The sequence below is a fragment of the Drosophila willistoni genome (assembly GCF_018902025.1).
Source record: "Drosophila willistoni isolate 14030-0811.24 chromosome 2R unlocalized genomic scaffold, UCI_dwil_1.1 Seg167, whole genome shotgun sequence".
Taxonomy (NCBI): domain Eukaryota; kingdom Metazoa; phylum Arthropoda; class Insecta; order Diptera; family Drosophilidae; genus Drosophila; species Drosophila willistoni.
The window spans coordinates 19,281,130-19,304,772 of record NW_025814050.1 but is presented as its reverse complement, the minus strand read 5'-3'; the positions used below and the strand labels follow the sequence as shown (position 1 = coordinate 19,304,772).

Genomic DNA, 23,643 nt, shown 5'->3' with positions numbered 1-23,643 from the left:
TTATAACTGTTATAATTGTTATATTTGTTTATATGTGAAAAACCAGTGTGAATAGAATTTATGCAAATTCGAAAAAGTTTTCTTCAGTTTGGTTTTGTTTTCGCTTTTAAGCTATGAGAAAATTATGGACGTAAACATAAAAGTGTTTTATTTACAGTACTATATTTATGCCCACCCTACCCCGCCGTCTAACGGGATCGGTGAATAGTCGGAAAAACAAACAACATGTATAACACGATTCGAATGAAAATGCAACAAATTTACAACAACAGCAACAAATGGAAATTAAATAGTTGAATTAAAACAGGAAGCAATTTTTTGTTAATGTATTGTTACACGCGCAAAAATCATGTTAATGTCATAAACAAAAGTAACAAGTAACCAACACCTGAAGACAACTCAATAAACATTTATGTACATATGAATAAGTATACATATACACATAAATACATAGATAATAAGAGGTGAGTGAGAGTAAGAAGAATTGATTTTTACCAAAGCATATGTAAGAATTTTTTACCTGACCTTTTACAGATCTCTGTCTGTCTTTGTTCGTTGCTCTGATTGAAAAAATGGCCGTGCAATTGAAGCATAATTATCATCATTTACCATTGACCATAACTCCGATATTCAGTGCCCAACAGCAGCAACAGCAGCAGCAGGTGATAGCCGCTCCTTCTCAACCGGATTTAACCTTCCATTGCACCGGCTGCTCAGAATATTTTGTTAATCCTTGGGCATTATATCAGCATATGAATAACAAGCATCCGCAGGAGGAGGAAATCAAACCGGAAAACATTAATGATGACGACAAATGTCCCCAGGACGATGGTGAAGATTATAGCTGGATATTTGAACCGCTTTGTGAGCTACAAGAGAACGAAGAGATAACCGAATCTGTGGAAAGTGCTGATTCTTCGACAGAGGAGCAGGATTCATCAGACGACGACGACGACGATGATGATGACGACGATGACGATGATGATGATGAGAGCAGTAGCAGCAGTAGTAGCTCTAGCTCCTCATCAACAACAAGTTCCAGTCAGAGTTCGGCGTCAACTTTACCCACCACCAACGCCAACACCATTAATACCATCAATACTAATTCGACAAATTCCAACTCGTCGAAGACTGAACCCTTAAGGGGTCTAATTGCCAGCTCCAAGCCCAATGAATTTCATTTACAGATCAATGATCCGCGAGAGTCTACATCGATTATATTGCTAAAACCTGAAATGAGTATTATAGCTATACCGCCGGCTATGACGCCGCTTGTGACACCGCCAACGCCTCCATCGCCCATCGCAGCAATCGCTCAGAATCCCAAACGTCGTGGACGTCGCAGTGTGGTTCCAAATCCTTCCATAAATGCAACACTCCAGCCAAAGTGTTTTCAATGCTCTCATTGTGAGGCTAGTTTTCTAAATGCCGGCGACCTTTCCAAACACGTTCGCTCCCATATTACCAATAAGCCCTTCCAGTGCTCCATATGCCAAAAGACTTTCACTCATATCGGAAGTTTAAATACTCATATACGCATTCACAGTGGCGAGAAGCCATACAAATGTGAACTCTGTCCAAAGGCCTTTACCCAGTCGAGCAGTCTGATGGTACACATGAGATCCCATGCTGTACGCAAGCCCCATCAGTGTCTACAATGCGATAAGGGTTTCATCAACTATTCCTCGTTGCTGTTGCATCAAAAGACTCACTCGACACCGGAGGAATTGTTCATTTGCCCGGAATGTGAGAAGGAATTCAAAGCGGAGGCCTTGCTAGATGAGCATATGCTAATGCATACCCAGGAGCTGGTCTATCAGTGTGCCATTTGTAGGCAGGCATTCCGTGCCAGTTCGGAGCTGGTGCAGCATATGAAATGTCATCTGGGTGAGAAGCCATTTACCTGTAATCTCTGCGATCGCTCGTTCACCCAATCGGGCAGTCTGAATATCCATATGCGTATCCATACGGGTGAGAAACCATTTCAATGCAAACTGTGCGATAAATGCTTCACTCAGGCCTCCAGTCTGAGTGTCCATATGAAAATCCATGCCGGCGAGAAGCCCTATCCATGTCCCATTTGTGGCAAATCTTATAGCCAGCAAGCTTATCTCAATAAGCACATACAGAACCATCAGCAGAGTCCAGAGCTGATGCATCAAATAAAGCAGGAAGAGCCACCGAAAGAAACTCTGGTGTGCATTGCTTGTGGTTCATTGCATCCAGATGCTACGTCTCTGGCCTTACACGTGACCCAACAACATGCCCAATTGTTAAATAGTGTCAAGGATATGCCTTTACCAAGTACTCAACCATTCGCTCCACTTCCACTTCCTAATCCCCAACAATTAGATACGAAATGCAGTCAACAATTGACGCCACAGCGTTTGGTACCATCTTTGATACAAATGCAACAGGATTCAGCTGGCGAAGATGAAGAGGACGATGAAGATGAGTTGGCTGGCGAGGAGCCCATGGATATGTTCTATGATATGCCCGACATGGATGTGGGCTATCAGGAAGAAGTCTGCGGTGACTTCACTGAAGATGACTATGCCGCCGAGGAAGAGGTCTACACCGAGGAGGCCAATTAGATATCATAAGATTAAGTTTATTCGCTTTAATTGGGATTGCTCTCAAGTCAAGGATTGTAAATTCATCATTATACAATTTCGAATTATGTTTTACCAAGGACCCAAGTTCAACCCAATTAAATATTTATATAATGCAAGTTGGTTCAGTTAAGCTTAAAGTATTATGAATTTATATATCATTTATATATATACCTAAATATTGATCCTTTACATTATTTTATTTTATAAATTTGTTTTATTATTATCTTTTGAAAGGCAAACAAAATTAAATTAAATATTCTCATATGAAGATATTTTGCTTCTTGTTAGTAATTGTATTTAAATATATTTAAACTTAGTTTTTGTATAGGCTTTTAATCAGATATTAATATAAGTCCAAAAAGTTTACAAATGAATCTGAATTGAAAATTAATTTTTCAAATATTGCTTTAAAAATACTCTTAAATTATGAATCTTTTTATTAAAACAAGTATTGGGACAGGCCATAAGCAAATATTAAAATACTCTATCGAACATATATATATAAACAAAAGTATTTAACGTCAAATTGTTCAAAGAACTTTCAAAATTTTGGCATCTACAATTATCTCTTACCAATTCTTTTAATGAACCAACTTGCATAGCCTAAATAAAACAAATATATTTTAGATTTACATTATTTACATCATTTTATATTTATAAAGAACTGGAATTTCGTTTCTGGTTTGCTTCATTTGCATTTCTTTTCAATATTCTAAGCTGCCTTGTATGTGCACCCCCCAATTCCCCCTACACCATCATTATTAAGCTAGTTTTAAGCTAATGATTAACCCCCTGCGCTGCTCTCTGCTCATTGCCGCCCAAAAAGCTGCACCCCCTGAAGAGATTATACTAAACGTTACCTTACCAGAGAACAATTGTCTTTCATTTTATTTATATTCTCATGAAATTTGCAGTCGCTGGCGTATCCAAAGTAGGTGCAGATGTGGCATTTGCTTCCGTTTCTGCCACACCAAACATGCCAGCCAATAAATAGCCACCCGACAGGATATCATCAGCTTCCAGTTTTTGTGGGGGCGTCAACAAATTATCATCACCCTGATAGACATAGGGTAAACGAAGCATCCAATATGCACTTTGTGATAGACGCGGGGGGGAAACGGTGCCCAGAGTAAAGGTGTATTGGCCAACACACACGCGGGGATCGAGAATAATGTTAACCGGAGCCTTGGGCGTGACCACATGAATGCGCATCAATTGGGCCAAATAATTGGATTGACTGCGACACGGGCAGGGATAATAGAGGGGCATATTCTGATGGACCACCTTGTGGGATGTATCCCTTTCGATATCTGCACCACCTCGCAGCACCCGCTCCGGACTGCACATCATAAAGCGATGTCCACGCGAGCATTCATATTCAAAGCCCACAAAGATTTTCAGCGTCAAACGATCGCCACCAGATAAATGAGATTTCCGATAGCGTTGCAAATGCTTTTTACCCATTTGTTGTAGGTGATGTTGATTCTTTTGTGCCTGCACCAATCGAACATGAACATCCCAGGGTAACAGGAAATTGGCTCCCGAAAGAAAACCACTTTGGAAATGCTCCTGCAGTCCCGTATTATGACTGTAAATGGAACTGGGACCCACACAGGCCAATGACCAGCTGGGAAACATAGGCAGCAGGCTGGGATTACTGAAGGTGTGCACCAAACCGGGTAGATATTCGGTTGTGGAATTCGAATAGCCTCCCGAACTTTGGACTATGGTTTCTGTTTCATCCAGTTCGTCATCATTGTTTGCCGCCTTCTGAGGACCTTTAAATTGTAATACCAATTCGTTTTCTGTATTTTCACTTAAAGATTCGTTGGTGTTCGATAATGATTCCTCATCGTCCTCATCCGCCGAGCCGTAAGAAATCTCTGGCTCTTCTACTTGCGAACCCTCAAGCAGGGAATCAAAATCGCCAATGGACATGTTTAAATCTGAACCAAATGTGGCCGACAATGGTTGAGAGCAGCCATTTGTTAGTTGTTCATCCTCTTCACAGGCTCCAGCAGCTTGCTCACCCCCCTCAGCGTTGGGTTTGCCACCGTGCAGCAATGGGAATGCTGCCTCGAATGCTGCCGCTCTATAATCACTGACCGATGGCTCAAATATCGGAAATTGATATTGTTTAACTTTGACACAAAGATTGCATATTTGAGCCATATACTCGTAGAATTCATAATTGGCCTGCCTCAAGGTAAATGGATCCTCACGTCTACCCTGAGTGCGACCGCAATTGCAACTAGAGACATGAATTATTCCACTAGCGTGCTTCTCATGTGGCGCCTCTTTAGCCTGGGTACATGGATGACGACGCAGACTCAACTGTTCGCATTGTTGTCGCCCATCTTGCCAATATTTTAAACAAATTGCCGAGAGTTTGGCACGCGTAGCTTCTGATGGTGGACCACGGCCTTCCTCTTCGAAGGCTAAGATTGCTTCAGCCAGCAATTTGTCATGGGTTTCCTGGCCATAGAAAGCAGGAACAGAATGCTTATAACACGATATTCCCTTTTTCAAGCCCAATTCACACAAATGTAACCAGAATCTAAAGAAAAACATAAGAACATAAATACAAATGACAACTATTAAGCTTTAGAACTTACTTTCTCTCATAGTTTAAGCTCTGATCAAAGTTGCGAAGATATACACGCTGTAAATAGCAATAAATTATTAATACTCAAGACTAAGGAATTGTTTACTCACATAATCTTCATTGTTGGTCTCGTAGTTCGAGTTTGCCACATTTGCTATAAGTATTTTATATAGATTATCCATCCACTTGTGCCAATCATTGATATTTAACCTTTGAAATTGTTGTCCTTGCGGCGAACCCTGTTTGAATGAGCCCTCATCGAAGCAATTTTGCAATGCATCCTGGACATGTCGTTGCAAAAAATGCCAAGCTGTATGATCCTTTTTATATTGCTCTTCTTCGTCTTTTGGATTAAGTAAGATGGCACGACTTACTGGGAATTCGCCAAAGGGCTTCACAAAACCCTCAAAGGGTGACAATTCTAAAATTTCCAAATCTTCCTCATCCTCTTTGAGATCTGTCTTCTGTATGGCTCGATTTAGGGAATCAATGGCCTGGAGCAAACGATCTGGATGCAAATCCTCATAGGCATTATAGAAAACAAATTGTTTATTATTGGGCAATGCCAATAATGAGGATGAGGAGCTATTTGTCACTATGTTATGATGGCGTAGCAGCTGATAGATGGAATCCTCCGTTTGAAATTCATATGCGGATATGGTCTCCTTTGTTTTCTCCTCATCGTGTGGATAATTCTCAAAGAGAAAAAGAATTCTGGGTGTGCATAGTCGACATTTTACACCCCTACCTACTAAAGGAAGCTCCGCTAAGAGTTGTGGAGCAAATTGCATGATTTGCTGTTCTCTCACTTGCTTCAACAGCTGAAAAATTGTCACCAATTTCATATCGAATATTTGAGCCGTCTCCACATAGACGAGTATATGGCAAACATGGAGCGCCAGTGTCATGTGACGTATGAAACGATTTCGTGTCGTTTCATAGAACTGATCGAAATCAAATTTCTCCGGGTCCTTCTCTTCCAGCAATAGTTTACTAAGGATTACCTCATCCCATGGTGTCTCGAAATGCAGGAATAAAGTCGAGGTGCCTGGCGTAAAATAGCACAAAATTTGCCCTTCAATTGGCTGATAATTCGAACTGTTTGGTTTCATGTCAAAAGCTTGCATTTTATTAGCATGTCTATTGCGGGAGCGTCCCAGGACACCAACCACAACTAGAGAATCACCCAGCTTCAACAGTTGGCGGCTAAAAAATAAAACATTAGACAGTTTAAGGAGTTTCTTATCAATAACAATATTACTTAGCATCCTCGGGAATATTCGGATAGACCCAACTATGATAATCCATTATCATTATTAAAAAGTCAACAATTCTTGTAAAGAAATTTAAAAACAACCAAATCAGCTGTTAGTGTGGCCGAAACTCTTAAGGTTCTTCTATCGATACATACATAAGTGTTTACTTATCGATCGGTAGATTTTAGTTTTCCCATCACTAGCGTCACTTTCCCACTTCATTTGAAAAAGATTTTTGTGTTTTTATTTTGTGCAATTACTAATTAATAATGTCCAGCAATTTGGATTTCAATTCTTTAACAACAGACGACATTGTGTACGAGTATAAAATCTTGCACACTCGTCATCAACAGCTGAAAGAACAGAGTGAGGAAGATGCGCAACGTATTCACGAATTAAAGAGGAATTTGGACACGGCTTTGGCAGCCGAAGCGTATCTGACCCAAGAACTTGAACAGCTCAATGCTTGTGGAGGAGGTGGCCCAGCCCAAAATACGCAACATGGCATAGAGCAAGAACTGGATGAGATGAGGAAAAGATATAAAACTCTTCTTGAAGAACATGAAAATCTGCAACAGGAATATGATAACCAAGGGCAGGAGGTGGAAAAGTTGAAGAGCAAGTTGAAGCAATCGGAAAAGGATCTTGAGGGTAAAGTGGCTCAACAACTAGCCCATGTCCATGATGAATGTCAGGAACGTTTTGGAGTCTTGGAGACGGAGAATTCCGAGTTAATGCAAAAACTATTCGAGTATGAACAGGCCAAGGTGAAACAGACCTTTGAAGTCGCTGATAAGGAGGTGAGTTGGAATTTAAGAAAATCTTGAAATCACACGCCTCATTATCCCTTCTCTCGTAGAGAAATATGGCCATTCTTGAGGATCAGGTCAGTTGTTTGGAGCAGAATCTAAAATGCAAACGAGATGAATTGGAGGAAAAAATTCAGCTACTGGAAAGCTGCCAGGAGCAATTGGTCGAAGCAAATGCCAAAATTGCAATGCTTTCGAGTTCTCCCAATGAGAATGGTAGATTAAATTAGATAAATCATTGGCATCAACTTAATTTTTCACTTATGTTACAGATCGAAAGGGCAATTCGCTATTTGCCGAGGTCGATGATCAACGTCAGGCCATGAGACAGTTGCTGGCTGCTCAAAAGAAAAGCTATTTGGATATGAAGAAAGTCTATTCCGATAGCAAATTTGAAATTCATCGCCTGAAGAGAGAGAATAGTGCCATGCATAAAGAACTGGATACGTGTAGCAACATTTTCTGCAGTGCAGATCGTACCTATCAAAGTAAATATAGTCTTGATCCTGGGAAATAGAAAAAGCAAATTAATTTGTTGTGATCCATTTTCAAGATAAACTAAATGAACGCATTCGACAGTTGATGAAGCAAAATGATAGTCTGGAGAAACAGCTTAATATATCACAAAAGCGTCTGCGAGAATTGGCTAATGAGAAATCGGTGACTTGGCTTGATTCCATGATGGACTTTTGCAAGTATGAAGTACCCAAATGTCTGAGCAATTTGTTTTCAATGGTTAGCCGTCAATTGTTAAGCCTTACCAGCTACAAATTGTTCCTTCTGTGACTATTTATTCACTGTATATACACATATCGTTATAAGCTTAGACTAAGTTAATCCCACCTTCACATAATTTAGACGCGAAACGGGTGACTTGAAGTCCCAATTGCATGCCCTTCGTATACAAAAGGCCGCTGAAGAGGAACAAATGCGAAATGTTCAACAGCAAATGGCAAGGTAAGTGGCAGAAAAGGACTTAATAGAAATCTTATACAAACTTTACTATTTCTTAGATGGCGATTCGAGTGTCTGAAAAGCCGTTGCGTTGTTATTGATCGGGAGAATTTGCTGACAGAGCACAAAATTTCATTTAAATCCATGCAGGCCATGGAGTTTAATATCAAAGAGGAGGAACTGAAGGTTGCTCAACCACGTATTGTTCCAAAAAGACATAATCCAACTGTGTCAACTGAAATCATTGTATTGGATACGCCCATTAAACCGAAAATTGAGGTGATAAATGAACTTCCAGTAAGGGTGGTTCAACTGGAAGTGCAGGATCAATCAATAAATGAAGATATCAAACCTGTAGAGATTGCCAAACCCCTTAAAAAAGGCACACCCGTAAAATCACGTCTAGGCTTGATGAAAATTAAGCGTGAACAACAACTAACACACGATGTAAACGATTCTAAGGACACTGCAAAGGAATCATTTCAGACTTCAAGTCCTGGCAAATGTGCTGAAATTAAAAGTGAGGATTTAGTAACACAAGATGAAAACAATTCCAAAGGACCCCAAGAGGATAAACATATCACAAAAGAATCATTTCAAGCTTCAAGTGCTGAAATTAAAAGTGAGAATGTAGCTATTGCCTTGGATAATGTTATAAACCAGACAGAAGACGACAAAGATTCCGGGGAGTTTATAGCATCGCCATCAAAGCCACAACAAAAGGGCACACCCATTAAGCTACGTCCGGGTCATAAAATCAACGTAAGACCCAACGAAGAGCTATTTCCAGAGGTAAAACCCAATGCAAAGGGGACTCCTGTAAAGCGACATGAATTGCAGCTAAGTGACAGTGAGGAAAACGATCAAATTTCACCTGCAAAACCTTTGCGTAAAGGTACACCCATGAAGGCGTTATTCTCAACAGAGGCCACAACCGAAACAGGTTGCAGTCAGGACATACGTTCCATTTTAAATAAGAAACGCAACATCTTTGGCGATGATACGAACAAGGCGGTTCACTTTAGCTCTTCTCAGCCCATTGTACACCAGATAAGTTCCTGTGAGTCTGAAGCTAAGGAGAACGAATCGCCAATGCAGACAACTAAGAATGAAGACAGTAAGGACATTAAGCCGTTCAACAAAGTGAAGCCAAACATCATCAGACGCATTGTGGTGAGTTCTAGGAAGGCACCCAAATGACAAATTGAAATTAATTGAATATATATTTTTTTTAAAAAACTCTTTAATTAAACCTAAAATAAAGAAAACAAAGAACAATTATATAGTAAATAAAAACAAAAACGAAAATAAATATATTGCTAATATGTAACAAATTGTCAACAACCAAAAGTAAGGAATCTCTTATGTTAATTGCATTTTGCTTGTTCTAAAACATGTTTAAGGCTTTTTAAATATATTTTTCATGTGGCTACATCTATTTAGAATTTTGTTTTAATTTCAATTTTGTAATATTAATGTAAACACTCTAAAAATGGCAAGCCAATCCAATTTTTATTGTTGAAATTACCTTTATTTATGTACTAATCTTTGAAGTACTTTTTTTTTTTAGAGTTGTTAAGATAATTGAATGGAAAAACTAATAACTCCTTAAAAGAATTGAAGTTTAGGGATATGTAAAATTAGTTTATTACAAGATTTGATTATTAATACAGATTTGTATACTCTTTAAGTAAATTAAAATAATATGACTTAGTCTATGCTTATTAAATGAGTAGTCTTATAAATTGAAGTTAATGACTTACTAAACTAAAGGTAATTAAAAACTATTGCTTTATTATTAGGTTTAGCTTAAGCAATCTCCTCTAGCTTTTTCTTTGTGGAAGATGTCAACTCATCCTCTTGAACAAACGACAAATGATCGTAGATGGGAGCCGTGGAGCTTGGTGTGATGTTCTTTTCTCTCGCCTCGCATTCATCATCATTTTGCTCTTCTGGTTCTTTGATTTCAGCATAGAGCTGATATGGTAAAGTTTCATAGGTGACATGGTGGATTCTCGAGCAATTCGATTGTCTCTGCCCCGAGCAATTGCATATAGATGCGGCACCACTCACAGGCGTTTCATAACCATCGGGCACTAATTCAGATTCACAATTTCCATTCCCATTACCGTTGGCCATGGGATAACGTACAATGTCGACTTGATCGATGAAACGCGGACGACTTGATGATTTGTCCATGCCGAAACAGGAGAAACTCGATAGATAATATGATAAATGAAAGAGACGTTCGCAATGAAGATAAAGATAGAGTAATAGGAAGAGCAGAGCAATGCCCAGCGGCAGCATAAAGACTATGATTAAGGCACCAGAACGTTGACTGCGATGATAATCCATGGGATTGCCATAGATTACGGTGAAAGTGGAGACATTCGAATGCGGATGGGCATGAGGTTGTCGATGCACATAAATCGCTGAAGTATTCAGCGTCTTGGGTTCTTCTGGTCTACAACTCAGACCATTGACATTGATTTGTGATATGAATTTGGCATATTGAAAAAGGCGAAACAATTGCGGTTGTGTATGACTAAAATTGAGTAACCATTGACAGCTCCATGGATTGTTATCGATCAGTATTTGCAATTGTCTGCTTGGCTGTAGGTTTACCTTATCTGTCTCTTTCAGATCCATCAAATTGTTCCAACTTAAATCAATATGCATGAGGGATAAGGGGTAGAATTTCATTATTTCCCGCAGAGAAAGTTGATGCAAATGATTTCGTGTTAAAAACAAATATTGTAAATGATTCATATCTGAGAACCAATTCTTATTCAAGCTGCTCAAATTATTGCGACTCAAATCCAAAGAGATAAGGGCAGAGCTTCCCTCTTCATAAGTTAAACTAAAGTCTTTTAAATAATTTCCACTCAGATTCACATGAGTTAAATGGCTTGTTTCCCATTGTTCTAGTCCAAAACTGGTCAGATTACAATTTATTAGCTTCAAATTAATCAATTCTGTTGAGTTTGTTTCCAATAATAGATGAGAAGGTTCTATAATGACGTCTTCTAGAGAAAGTTCTCTAAGTTGAGTAGATTGATTGAAACTCGAGAAAAATTCACTTTTCACTTTCCCTATACGTTTTATGTTTAGTTTTCTTAGACTTATTAGATTCTCCAAGATCTCTGCATCTCCTAAAATCAATTTAGTTTCATCGAGTATACTTAATTCTTCCATATTGTCGCAATTTTCCAAACTCTCTATATATTTTAGAGAGTTTTGTATCAATTGAAGTCTCTTGAGGTTCTCAACCTTTTCAAAACTCTGACCATACAGGGTAGCAAATTCATTATTTTGCAGGGTAATATCTTCCAGTTTATCCAAGGAAGCAGATCCAAGGCATTCTAATCTTAGTGTTGCATCACCTTTGAATCCTTCAATAACTAGACTTTCCATTTCCAGGCAATTATCCAAATACTCGAGACCATAACTAGTGGAGCCCAAAGTTGGAGTCTGACGACCATCCAAGTTAACATGATTCTTGCCAGACACTCGCTGCGCGGATTGATCGAAAAATTGCTCATTTCTGGCACTATTATTATTTCCAGTACAATCGATATCCATGGGTAAACCAAAATCTTGTGGATTTCTGTCTATGGCCGGCGTTTTATATAGAGTGGCATGTATGATGCAAGATGGTGGTGACATATCCGAGACGTCATCATTATCCACATCAACAGCTGTTCCTCCTTCCACGTGCCCATACGAGACAAGGAACATATAGATAATGACGCACTTTGTCGTCATCATCATCATCTTTTCGAAGGCATGCAAATCTTTTGCCATCCGTTCGCGTCGCGTGCCAAAATTAAACTGAGAACCCTAAGACGACCCTCACATTGGACGACAACGACGACGACGACGACTACGTCGAAGAAGAGGCTGGCACTGCCCACTCATTGGCACCTTTGGCTTCCCGTAGCTTTTTAATTTTGAATTCTTGTTCGAAAAATTAATTCTCCGAGATTTTTGTGTTATATATATTTTTAGCTTGTTCTCTTCATCTCTCTATACTTTGCTTCCTATATCTCTAAATAGTTGTTTGTACACTTGTGCTCATCTAATTAAGTCATTCATAAGATATGAAACATTTTTGAAAATACTAAGCACAGTTTTTATTAGTATTTCAGGTCCGATAATCCGAATGTTGACCTATATTGAGTGGTTAAAAGTAGACAAATAAGTTCATCGATTAATTGACTACTCAACAGTCTAACAATTTACCATTTTTTTGGGTTTTCCAATAAAAAAGTGTTCAAAAATGTTGTTATTTAACAAATCATATATTAACAAATGAGGTCTAAGCACCTTAATGAATTTATTAAGGTTTTGGAAAGACACTTTGACAAGTTTTACCTATATCTTAGTCTAAAAATTATGGGGAATGGTAAAAATCACCTTTTCCTTTTAGAAGGGAAGCCGCCGAATAAAAAGGATTTAGTGCCGAGCAATTTAAGAAAAGTTAAAAGAAAAAAGTTATAAATGCAATTCTTACAAAAACCAAGACCCTACTTAACGCTCTTATGTTTAGCACTTAAAAATACATTTTGTTTAACCGATATCTATACGGTTTAGTTGTTAGATAGACGCGATTATGATAAATATGGTACCTACGTCAAAAAGAAGCCTTATTGGTAAGTTACATATGCTCTAATTGCTCCAAAACTGAGAGACAAGTTGGTATATGTAAATACAGACACTCAGACAGACGAATAGTAATCAATTTTATAAAGCCCTCTACAATTTTAAAATAAGTACATATGTATAATAATGAGAAATTTGGAGTTATTGAAGCCTTTTGTAATGGCTTTTCTTTAAAGGTAACGAGATGCTTAGCTACTACCCTACAACAAGAAAACTAAAAGCCTAAAATTTCCAAATTGTTTCATACGCATAGTTGTCTTAATTATATGAACATAGGTGTATGTACACATACATATGTATGTATGTACAAAGTAGCTCTGACGCTGTCATCGACATAGTTGCTCCTCATCCTCCTTCTATGTTTTCATCGGCGAAGCTCTTTGTATTTTTGCACAGATGAAAATCCAAAAGTGGCTGTGGAAAATTTGTTTATACTTATAGCACGCAATTGGTGCGATTTTCATTGTGTTGTTGTAGTTGTTGCTCTTGTTGAGGTGTGTTTTTATTTCAAATTGTTTACATATGAATGATTTTTTGATTACTAATAATATCGGGCGAGAGTACGAGTATGCACTTACTTGGAATTGAGTGAGATCAGCAAAAATAACAAAGGAAAGGAACCAAAGAGCGCAAAGAGAGCGACACATGTTTGAAACAGGGATCGTAATCATTATAAGATATATTACATATTAGTATGTACCACGATGTAATCGCAGTGCATTCATTTGTTTCAAAAACTCTTTAATTTTGAGGGAAATATTCTAATAAACTTTACAATTATAGTGAGACATGAGGGTTAGTTCTCACCGATAATGATAATATTGAAACAAAATAAGATAAAGTCTGTGAATCTTTGTACCTCTGTTCTTGCAATAATAGTATGTGGATTCATTTTAATCAGAAATATCTATAGTTTTAAAGAAAGCACCCCCTATTATATACATTATCAAGATTGTTCAACAATACGACAAGATATTTAGCAAATCACAACTGCCTGTTTGGCTCGAAGCACACTTTGTTTAGGGACTTGTTAAAGACAGAACTGAAATTTGGCTATTTTACTTTAGATATTGTTTACCTTGACTTCAGATAAGTATAATATCTTTATCATATACCATATATCATATATCCGCTGTAATTCATTCAGAGAGTTCTTAGTGAACTTAAAATTTGCATTTGAGTTTGTTAAACATTTTAAATCTTATCAATATCGGACTACTATAACTTCCAATTGAAAAATTGGTTTGAAAAATGAAGTTGACTGTAAAAACTTTAAATTAAATTTAAATTAAATTAAAATAAATATTAATTACAGAAGAATCCGGTTATAACGACTCCGCTTATAACGTCCGTCCGGTTATAGCGACTAAGGTTCGATGAGTGATTGATTGGTCCCAATACAAATTTATATAAAAAGGGCCTCCAGTTAGTAAGTCTTCCGGATATAACCAGATTCTACTGTATATAAGTTCTAGTTCTAATGAATTTGTTAATGGAACATTTATGAAAACTTTAGTTTTGACGAGTTTCAGGAGCTTTTTGCCTCATTTTTTTGCTTGCACATCTTTCAGTTGCAATTCTCAAGTAGTTCCAGCCTATATAATATTAAAGTTCTGGAATACTAGACAAAAACTACTGGAGATAAAATTTGTTGGTCAATTTTTGATTCCTAAAATTTTGTAATTATGTTTGTAAGGTTGACATCGAAATGACTAATATCTATTCTTTGAAAGGATACTTATAAATACTGTAAATTTAATATATTTTGTCGCTAATTTGAGTCCAAGATCTCTATTTTCGCATTTTTGTTGGTCAAATCAAAGATTGCATCTCTATATCCATCTTTAAGTTCCTCAAAAGAAAACATAACATGGATAAAATTGAAAAACTTTCTCATTATTTATATATAAAAAAAACTTTGAAACAATAAATTTGTATTTTAACATCATCCAAGTTAGGAGTAGTAAAGGAATAGAACATTTAGTGCCCAAAACATCCATGCAACTTGGTGATATGTAACTGCACTACAATCAAGAGTCTAGATACATATGATCAAGTTATCTGGACGATAAGGATTATGAAAATTGGCCACTAGGATTTGTTCTTGGTTAGAGTGCGAGGATTGCTAAGACGTGGCACATTGCCAACATTGTTAACCAATGGAGTAAGGCGAACAATGCCAGCCTCATTAGTGCGTCGAGGAATGGTTGGGTTAACCACTCCAGCACCACCACCACCACCACCTCCTGTCGCTCCTACAGCCCCACTATTTGCACCACCACCTGATGAGTTTGTCATGGAATAGATGTGACGCCGCAGGACACGTATATGCTTCTGGGACACCTCAAAATTGTGAACTAATGTATGCAATTGTGTCTGCAGCTCTGCAATGAGGCTATCCCTCTCCTGAATCAGACTCGAGGTGGAGTTCTGACTGCGACTCAACTTCAATTCAAGATCAAAAATACGTTTCTGTAGATCACGACGTTGTTTCTCACTCTGATCACGATAGCGAGTCAATTGCCGTTTACTGGACGCCTGCAATTGCTCCAATTGCTCCTTGACAGCCGACAACTCATCCGATAGACGACGCTTCTCTGACTTTAAAGCTGTATTATAATTTTTAAAGATTTTCAAATCTCTTTCGGCCGCCTTCAAGCGATTTATTGTGACCATTTTGCGTCGACCCAATTCATCGATTTTCACCTTCAATTGATTGGCCTCCTGTTGCAGGACATGCAATTTATCATTTAATAAACAATTCTCTCGCATTACCTTCTCATACTTGGAATGCTCGTCCCGCATCATTTGTGGCAAATGGGAGACATTTTTCAATTTCGTATCGATCTTGGAGCGCAGAGTATCAATATCATTATAGATACTTGATTCCAAGTGCTTATTATTCATATGCAATTTATCGATCTCATGCTTTTGCGTTTTCATTATCTCCTGAGCCTTGACACAACGCGAATGATAGTCACTTATCCGATCCTGTTGCTGACGTATGACCTGCTGGAATTCCATTTGTTCGCTCTTCAGGCTTTTAATGGTGGAATAGAGTTGAGTTATATCACCTGTATCACGATCTGTTTTATATTTATTTTCCTTTGATGTATTTATCACATCTTTCAATACATTATATACATCCTTGATGGAGTTATTCATCTGTTCATCTTCTATGGAATTACGTTTTTTACGTTTCGCCTGTCGTTGTGCTAAGGTTTCAACTAGCTGCTGATTCATAACCTGAGCCGAGAGATGGGATTTTGTTTTCCTGTGTTGCTTGATTTTGTTATTATCACCAGATAGGACGGTCACAAAGCTGGTATTACTACGAAAGAGCTTGTTATTCTTACACTTTAGGGATCCATCATCTCCATCATCTTCATCATCATCCTCAGAATTGACACTGGTGGAAGAGCCATAGTATCGGGATGACAAACCATTTAGATCAGCATCACTATCCTCATTCTCATCGCCATCCTCGGCCGAGCTGTGTACACGTTTGGCCACAAAATGATCATGCTTCTGTTGCATCTCATTTAGTTCATAATTGATTTTCATATATTTCTCTTCCAGATCCTTGGTGGTCTCATTATATTCCTTTAGCTCTTGCTTATACTTGCACAATTCCTCTTTAAGTTTTTGGCCAATTGCATCGGACTTAACCCCACCAGTTTTGCGTCTTCTTTTCTCATCACCTTCCCTAACTTGCCTGACACTGATGACGTCCTCCTCATTATCCCCATCATGATCGTGATCACGTTGACCCATTAGGGTTGAAATGGAGGCATTGCTAGCTCCATTGGGGCCGCCCATTATAGCCGATGACGTCTTTCCCGATAGGCTGCCGTAGCTTTTTCTCTCTCCAGGCTGTTCTCCACCATTTAAATTCTCGAAATTTTGTCCCATCTCTTCCATATATAGATCACCTAATGGTTACAAAAATTTTGTCTTACGATTTTTTGGTTCTATTTCTTTTTTTGTAAGTTTATGCACTTGAAACAGAAAATTTTTATATAAAACAATTTTCCACATTCATTAACCGAAAAGAAATTGGAAATTAGAAAACTGAGATTTACTTGAGCTCTACGTTTAATTTATATATAATTTTGTATATTTTTTTTTTGTATTAAATTGGAATTATTGGACTACTCCAATACTCCTACGCCTACTTTAAAGATCTGACATTGTCGAATTTTGATGCATTTGAGGCTGAAATACCTAAACAAAGCTTCAGAATCTCTAAAATTCGCCATTATTTTTAACTTGGAATTCAGATAAATTGGACAGGCTGAATTTCACTTGTCCATTAAATTTATTCATTAAGAGAACTAAGTCTGGCGATTATAATGTCCACATCGACTAACCAGGTCTTGATTTCGTTATAAAATTTAAATCTGCCTAGTTTTGTATACTCTATATTTCTTTATTTACAACAAATTTGGTTCATTTGATTTCTGGCTTTGAGTTATTTAACTAAAACTATTATTATAATACTTATAGGTTGTATTTATTATTTTAATATTAACCCATTCTACATATAATTAACAGAGTTTCCTACTTTTTACCTTTTTCAAAAAGTAATTCTTGTATATTGTGATTTATATTATGTTTTATATGATAATATTCAATTGTAGTCCCTTATTTATGTATTAAATATGTGCTTAAACTTAAACACTAATCAAGTGTTTAAAATGTTTAAAATACATTTTATTTCATAGCAATATTAATTATAGTTATAGTAATATTTATTTTTTTAAATCTTATTTTGGTAAATTACTACATTTCTTTTCTTTTTGATTAACAAAAACTTTATTAATTTAATTTCCATATATATATTTAATTATCTTAAAGGTTTGGGCTTTCGAAAACTTCTCTTTTATTTTCTTTAACTTTGTTGAATGTCCCTGGTTTACCTGGATGATAAATTGCTAAATATTCTTAATCTTATCTAAATAAAATTTTGATAATTTTTGTATAACAGACTCACAATAGTTCTCATTAAAGTTAAATAATTTTTCCTGCTATAAACTTTAATATAACTGTTTAGGACCTCATTCAGTTACTGAGGCCATGTTTCCTGTTAGACTCAATATCATAGAGTTGTATACAAGTTTTATTAGATTTTGATTATTAAATATTTTAAAAATTAAATATATTTTTCATTCAAGTAGGCAATGCTCCAAATGTAACTCAACTATCACGTATAATGTCAAGTTCTTTCAGATAAATTCTCAGTTTTATTTACTCTCTTATGAACTGAACAACAGCTTTAGTCTTCCAAAAAAATAAAAAACAAAAAAAAATTTCGTAACCCTCTGAAATAAAACAAAATTTGATAGATTATGTGCCACGTTAAATTCGCAGTTCAACATTGAAAATTGAAGAAAATTTTCGAAAAAATAACTCAAATTTTGAGGACTCTAACCGAACCAAATTAAAGCTATATAATTAACAGAATATCCTGAAAAAAGAAAAACTAAATAGAAAAGAGAAAAAGCAGTGAAAAAATGGCCGATACGGAATATACTGAAGAGAATGATTATATATATGAGGATGAGGCCAATGCATTGGACGAGCATGAGGCAGGGGGCGGCATGGAAGAGGGCCAGGAGGATGACCTGTTCTCGCGTCTTGGCGAATCCTCCGATGATCCGGAACACAAGCGCATGTATATGGAGTATTTGGCCTTGATCAAGGAGATCGACTGTCAGAATAAGCTCATACAGGACATCAAGACCCAGGTAATGGAGATGTGCAGTAAGCCGTGCAAGACCAGAAACGAGTTGCGCGAGATCAAGAAGCTGAGAATCTGCATGGAGCAGGAGAATATTAAATTGCGGGTAATGCTGAATCGAGCGATGCAATTGCAAAATTTCGGTTCACCTCGTCATTATCGGGAACTGACCATGGTGACAACTGTCGACGAGGATAATCTGTCTCCGTATATGTGTGCATTTGGGCCATGTAGTCCAAGTGGACAAGGTGTGTCCGGGGCAACGGAGTGCAGTGAGGAGCAGGGTTCAAGTAATGAAGCTGGCCCCTGTGGGCAAGAGGATCGCCTAATGGCGGCCTTGCAGAAGGCCATGCAGAAAATGAAGAATGCCTGTCCAGAGGATAAAAAAGCAATGGAGGAGATTGCTTGTGCCATTATGAACTCGAAGGGATCCAGACAGTCTCAGCCTGTCTGCAGTCCGGGTCCATGTGGTGCTCGTCAATTGCAAGAGACCAGCAGCAGCTGTATGGGTCCTTCTGCCCCACCCCAATCAAGGTCGAAAGGTCGTTCACGTCCATGTGCTCCATGTGCTGGAGCGGGAACAGATGCTTCATCACCCTGCACCAAAACTGATTCCCTGGATAAGCTAAAGCGACGCATTGTCTCTATGCAGTGCTCTGTTAAGAAACTACTCCAAGAGGTTAGCCGACGTGAGATTCCAGAGCCCGATGATGCCAGCGAAGAGGACGATTCCTGTCCACAACAGCCCGCTCCCTGTCCCGAGGATCCCGATCCATTGGTCATTTGCGGTGGCAAGCGTAATACCAAAGCCGATAAATATGAGAAAATGAAGGAGAACTACACACGTTTGCTGACCGAATTTCAGCGTAAGGACTGCCAAATGAAGGAACTACAGGCCCGGTAAGTACATCCCAGAGAATCTCGGTTTATTCATTCTTTTATCCTTTTTCCCACTCTCGATAGCATGAAGGGCATAAATGGTTGCAGTGGCCAATTGAAAGGCGGCGAAGGTGATGCCAATGCCGCTGAACTGAATCTTTTGCGGGCTCGCGTCAATGAGCTGAAGGAGGAGCAAGTGGAATTCAAATGCATTATGAAAGAGCAATCCCAACAGTTGGAGGATTATCGTAATAAATATCTATTGGCCCAGCAGAAGGTCGAAGAGCAATGCGTCAGCCTGGAGAAGCTGAATATGAATAATAAACGGATCGAACAGCAAATCAATACCGAGGTCAAGGAGATTCGTGCCAAATTTCAAGAGAAACTCAATGAACTACTTCATTTCCCGAAACTGCTGGAGAACGAACAACTGAAGCTGGCCCAAGTGTGCAAGGAGAAGGATGAGATGCAGAGCAAACTGGTGGTCGTCTGTAAGGAGCTCAAATCATGTAAATCGCAAATTGAGAGTCCCACGACAGTGGATCTGCGTCCCCAGTTGACCCAATGCCAAATGGAATTATCGCAGGCTCGCAATGAGCTGGAAGAATTACTCCGCCAGCGTGATCTCTTCTGTGAGCAATTGAAATCCACTCAAGATGATTTGGATACTCTACGCACCGAATCAGCCAAGATCATTGCCGGCACCAAGGAGCGAGCCGAAATGATCAAGGGCCAACAGCAGGAGCATATCAATCGTCTTGAAAAGGAATTGGCTCAATGTCGCGCCACAGCCTCCCTATCGGTCAATGATCGTGAGGCTGTGATCCGTGAAATGCAGGGACAATTGAATACCCTCTCCTATAGCTTTGATGCCGCCCAGAAGCAAATCAAGACACTTCGCAATCATATTGCCTATGTGTCCAATGAGAATTGCTTTCCAGTTAAATGCTAATCAAACCTACTAACTAAACACAAATAAGTACATTTACCACAACCGTGTCGAAAATTTGTCATTGGTGTATCTAAAATCTATAGAAACTGTCAACTCATGTTAACCTATAGCCCTTGTACCCTTATTACATATATATACATAAAATGTTAATATATAAGTATACAATATTTTTCTGAACATTTAATATATAATATATGGTATAAGGGAGAAATGCTAAAACTCTTTATAGCAACATTATTTCATCTAAATTTAAAAGAAAATTCTCCAACTTAGTTTTCAAGCAAAGTTAAAAAAGATCTAAAATATATAATACACAATAACCTAAAATTGTTTTAGTTCTCTTTCTAAAGTATTGATTTTTAGCACAAAATCAAAAGGAATTCTCATGCGTTATTTCATTTTTTTGTGCATTATTGATAATAAGATAAAAAGTTATAGTCTTTTTTTGGTGTATTAGATTATATTAGTAAGGAAGAGTAGCCGGTTATGAGCTTTGATTTGTTTCGGCCTTTTAAAATATATATTTCTAGGCCAAATATGGATCGAATATATATTGTTGAAGAGATAAATTCATTACACAACTTTTTTGTAAGGAATGCATATTGATTTTAGCAAGGCAACAAAACAAAATGCTTTAGTCAAATCACTTAGTTAAAACTAAATTGAAATGTATAGCAAAAATTAAACTCATCTGGCAAAATTGATTTAATAATCAGCCTTGAACTGCTTAAGAAGTCATAGAAATAATTGTATTGCCTATTTCTGTCTATTTTTAAACCTTTTATATTCTGCCTATAATTTCTATATAAGATAATAAATCCCGCCAGTAACTAAGTACAACTAAGCACAACATTTCCATGAACCGAAGATCTTATGAATATGTACTTATACCAAAATCATAAATCATTTTGAATTGATTAACTAATGACCTGAAATACATAGTTTCCTCATTTGTTTCCAGTATTTTGATTAAGGTAAGAAAAACTCTTTTCAGTTGGACTTTGATCAACAAATCGCATTCTCGCTATCTAAATAAAGCATTCATATAATCTTATCTCAACTAGATTAAATATATTCTGTTACATTCATTTTTCTACCCAAAGGCAATTCAATGGTTTTGGTTTTTCTTGCGCTCCATAGGAAGCAAATATATATAAATATTGCTTTTATTTCTTTGATGTGGCATTTGAGGAACAACTACAAATGGCAAATTGGTTTAGGGGAAAAAAATATTAGGCGGAGCAGCAGAGTAGTTCTACTTCCGAGATCGGAAATGTCTACAACGATTTAACAGCCAAACGCTTCATTTTCGGGGCATTCTTCTTGGCCTGACGTTTTTGTTCTTTAAGCTCCCAGCGTCTCTGCTTTTCGGGATCCTCGTCGGCCAGGACACGCTCCTTTTCCTGTTTACGCTTATCCTCACGTCGCTGAGCTGCGGCTTCAGCGCGAGCAGCATGAGTGCTCTTCAGGAATTCTTCCTCAACACGAAGACGGTTCTTGTCCGATTTGGATTTGCCCTTAAGGGAATTGACAAAGAAACAAAATATGAGTGGACTGAAAGATGTTGGGAACGTGTTTTGTTTACCTCCTTGGACATGCGATAAGTCTTCAAACGTTCCATTAGATAAAATATCAACAATAACAATGGCTTAATAGTTTCCATTTCGGCATGCTTAGGCAGATTGAAGCCAGCCAAGAGAACAGCTTTCGTCTCGGGCTGTTTGAGGGTCGATTGTCCCTCCTCCTGTTGGATGGGTCCACTGAATTGATCCGAAATGTGCAGGTAATCGATATAGCTTTGGTATTTATTTAGTGCAGTGATAATACGTGACTCCAATATGGAGGATGTGGCCTCGGGGATTTCAGAGAGAACACCAAAACCGCTTGGAACATTATAACGATCCTCAGGCTTAGCGACTAGACTACAAAATTTGCTCTGCAATAAAATTAGGATAAGTTACATATATTTCTCAATGCCCTAATGGGTCAATCTTACCAAATCTGTGTATTCCTTAAAGACCTTAGCAATAGTCTTTTTGGTGCCGACAGCAAAAACAAATCCATCCATTAGACCTTTTGTCAATTCAATTTTGATATGAGCTTGATCCAACTGGGGACGCATTAGACCAGCCAACAAAGAAACTAAATCCTGACGCTTGATCATCTTCAACTCCACCAGCATGCCCTCACAGCATGTGCGTCCAGAACACCACAGAGTGTAGAGACTTTCGCTCTCCTTGACCAAGCCAGGATTCTCAATCTCCACTTTGCCATCGTCGCCAACCAAAGCAAAGTTATCCTCCAGAAGAGCTTTGTGTGTGCTGAACCAGAGTTGAGCCAAACGAGCATTTTTTGCCTTTCCAGCAAAGAAATTGGCAAAATAGGCCAACAATCCAGCCACCATTAACATTTCCATCCAATACGAGTCCCAATGAGTGCGGAAATGTAATGGTATGTTGGGTATATTCAATTTGGGTTCTGTTTTTTGATCTATTGGCGCCTCCTTGACTCCATCTCCACCATCGTAGCCCTCGAATTCCTCTTCGTCTTGGAAATGTTCAAACTCATCGTCATCATCCTCGACCAGGCCATCCTCATCTTCATCTTGTTCAATACGGCTGGCACTTGGTGGTTTCAATTTTGCCTCTCCCGCTCCGGGTCCAGGTCCAGCTCCAGCACCACCTCTACCCTCTGCTGTTATAGTCTCTGCATTCTCGGCTGTCGGTGATGTCTCAAAACTGGCCTCCACGAATTCATCATCATCCTCGAATTCGGCAAAATCATTGTCATTGGCATCTTCAAACTCCTGAGTTCGCACTTGGCAGGCGCACAAAAGGGCCAGCAACAAAAATGCATATAGTGGCCTCATATTTAGTTTAATTAAAAATTAAATAAAACTAAATAAGTGAAAATATCGTCGTCCGCCGGGGTATGAAGATGAGTGAGCCTAAATTTATTCTAATTAGGCAAGAAAAAAAAATTAACTAGGTTAAATTATCGATTTATCGTCCGCAGCCGGACTAGAGGTGGCGGTTAAGGGCCTTGCGGGTCATGTGACTGTGAAGTGAATAAATTTATTGCATGTGTGTTAATTGGGCTGAATTGTTAATTGTTTTGTTATCAATAATTTAAAAAAATAAATTGCAGCAAATTAACAAGTTTAAAAACTTT

The 23,643-nt window shown here is 38.0% G+C and overlaps 7 protein-coding genes across 7 annotated transcripts; 3 read left to right on the top strand and 4 right to left on the bottom strand.

The window, feature by feature from the left end:
• Positions 1–24: 24 nt before the first annotated feature.
• Positions 25–2,726, top strand: LOC6641830 (zinc finger protein 37). Its single transcript, XM_002065405.4, has 2 exons — positions 25–464; positions 535–2,726. The coding sequence occupies exon 2, from the start codon at positions 573–575 to the stop codon at positions 2,592–2,594; it is 2,022 nt and encodes a 673-aa protein (XP_002065441.1). The 5' UTR covers positions 25–464; positions 535–572; the 3' UTR covers positions 2,595–2,726.
• A 510-nt stretch (positions 2,727–3,236) lies between these two features.
• On the bottom strand, positions 3,237–6,598 carry LOC6641829 (protein SMG8). Its single transcript, XM_002065404.3, has 4 exons — positions 6,482–6,598; positions 5,331–6,426; positions 5,231–5,277; positions 3,237–5,172 (listed from the first exon to the last, which is right to left on the bottom strand). The coding sequence occupies exons 1-4, from the start codon at positions 6,532–6,534 to the stop codon at positions 3,507–3,509; spliced, it is 2,862 nt and encodes a 953-aa protein (XP_002065440.1). The 5' UTR covers positions 6,535–6,598; the 3' UTR covers positions 3,237–3,506.
• Positions 6,599–6,676: 78 nt separating this feature from the next.
• Positions 6,677–9,483, top strand: LOC6641828 (protein Spindly-A). Its single transcript, XM_002065403.3, has 6 exons — positions 6,677–7,276; positions 7,336–7,501; positions 7,558–7,773; positions 7,839–7,980; positions 8,144–8,242; positions 8,299–9,483. The coding sequence occupies exons 1-6, from the start codon at positions 6,746–6,748 to the stop codon at positions 9,437–9,439; spliced, it is 2,295 nt and encodes a 764-aa protein (XP_002065439.1). The 5' UTR covers positions 6,677–6,745; the 3' UTR covers positions 9,440–9,483.
• A 543-nt stretch (positions 9,484–10,026) lies between these two features.
• Positions 10,027–12,068, bottom strand: LOC6641827. Its single transcript, XM_002065402.3, has one exon. The coding sequence runs from the start codon at positions 12,041–12,043 to the stop codon at positions 10,049–10,051; it is 1,995 nt and encodes a 664-aa protein (XP_002065438.2). The 5' UTR covers positions 12,044–12,068; the 3' UTR covers positions 10,027–10,048.
• Positions 12,069–14,818: 2,750 nt separating this feature from the next.
• LOC6641826 (keratin, type II cytoskeletal 1b) lies at positions 14,819–17,023 on the bottom strand. The gene has a single exon (XM_002065401.4). It carries the CDS (start codon positions 16,820–16,822, stop codon positions 14,993–14,995), a length of 1,830 nt encoding a protein of 609 aa, XP_002065437.3. The 5' UTR covers positions 16,823–17,023; the 3' UTR covers positions 14,819–14,992.
• Positions 17,024–18,131: 1,108 nt separating this feature from the next.
• On the top strand, positions 18,132–20,639 carry LOC6642219 (centromere protein F). Its single transcript, XM_002065400.4, has 2 exons — positions 18,132–19,541; positions 19,605–20,639. The coding sequence occupies exons 1-2, from the start codon at positions 18,415–18,417 to the stop codon at positions 20,470–20,472; spliced, it is 1,995 nt and encodes a 664-aa protein (XP_002065436.1). The 5' UTR covers positions 18,132–18,414; the 3' UTR covers positions 20,473–20,639.
• Positions 20,640–21,593: 954 nt separating this feature from the next.
• Positions 21,594–23,441, bottom strand: LOC6642218 (PAT complex subunit CCDC47). Its single transcript, XM_002065399.4, has 3 exons — positions 22,469–23,441; positions 22,058–22,408; positions 21,594–21,989 (listed from the first exon to the last, which is right to left on the bottom strand). The coding sequence occupies exons 1-3, from the start codon at positions 23,339–23,341 to the stop codon at positions 21,750–21,752; spliced, it is 1,464 nt and encodes a 487-aa protein (XP_002065435.1). The 5' UTR covers positions 23,342–23,441; the 3' UTR covers positions 21,594–21,749.
• Positions 23,442–23,643: the final 202 nt, after the last annotated feature.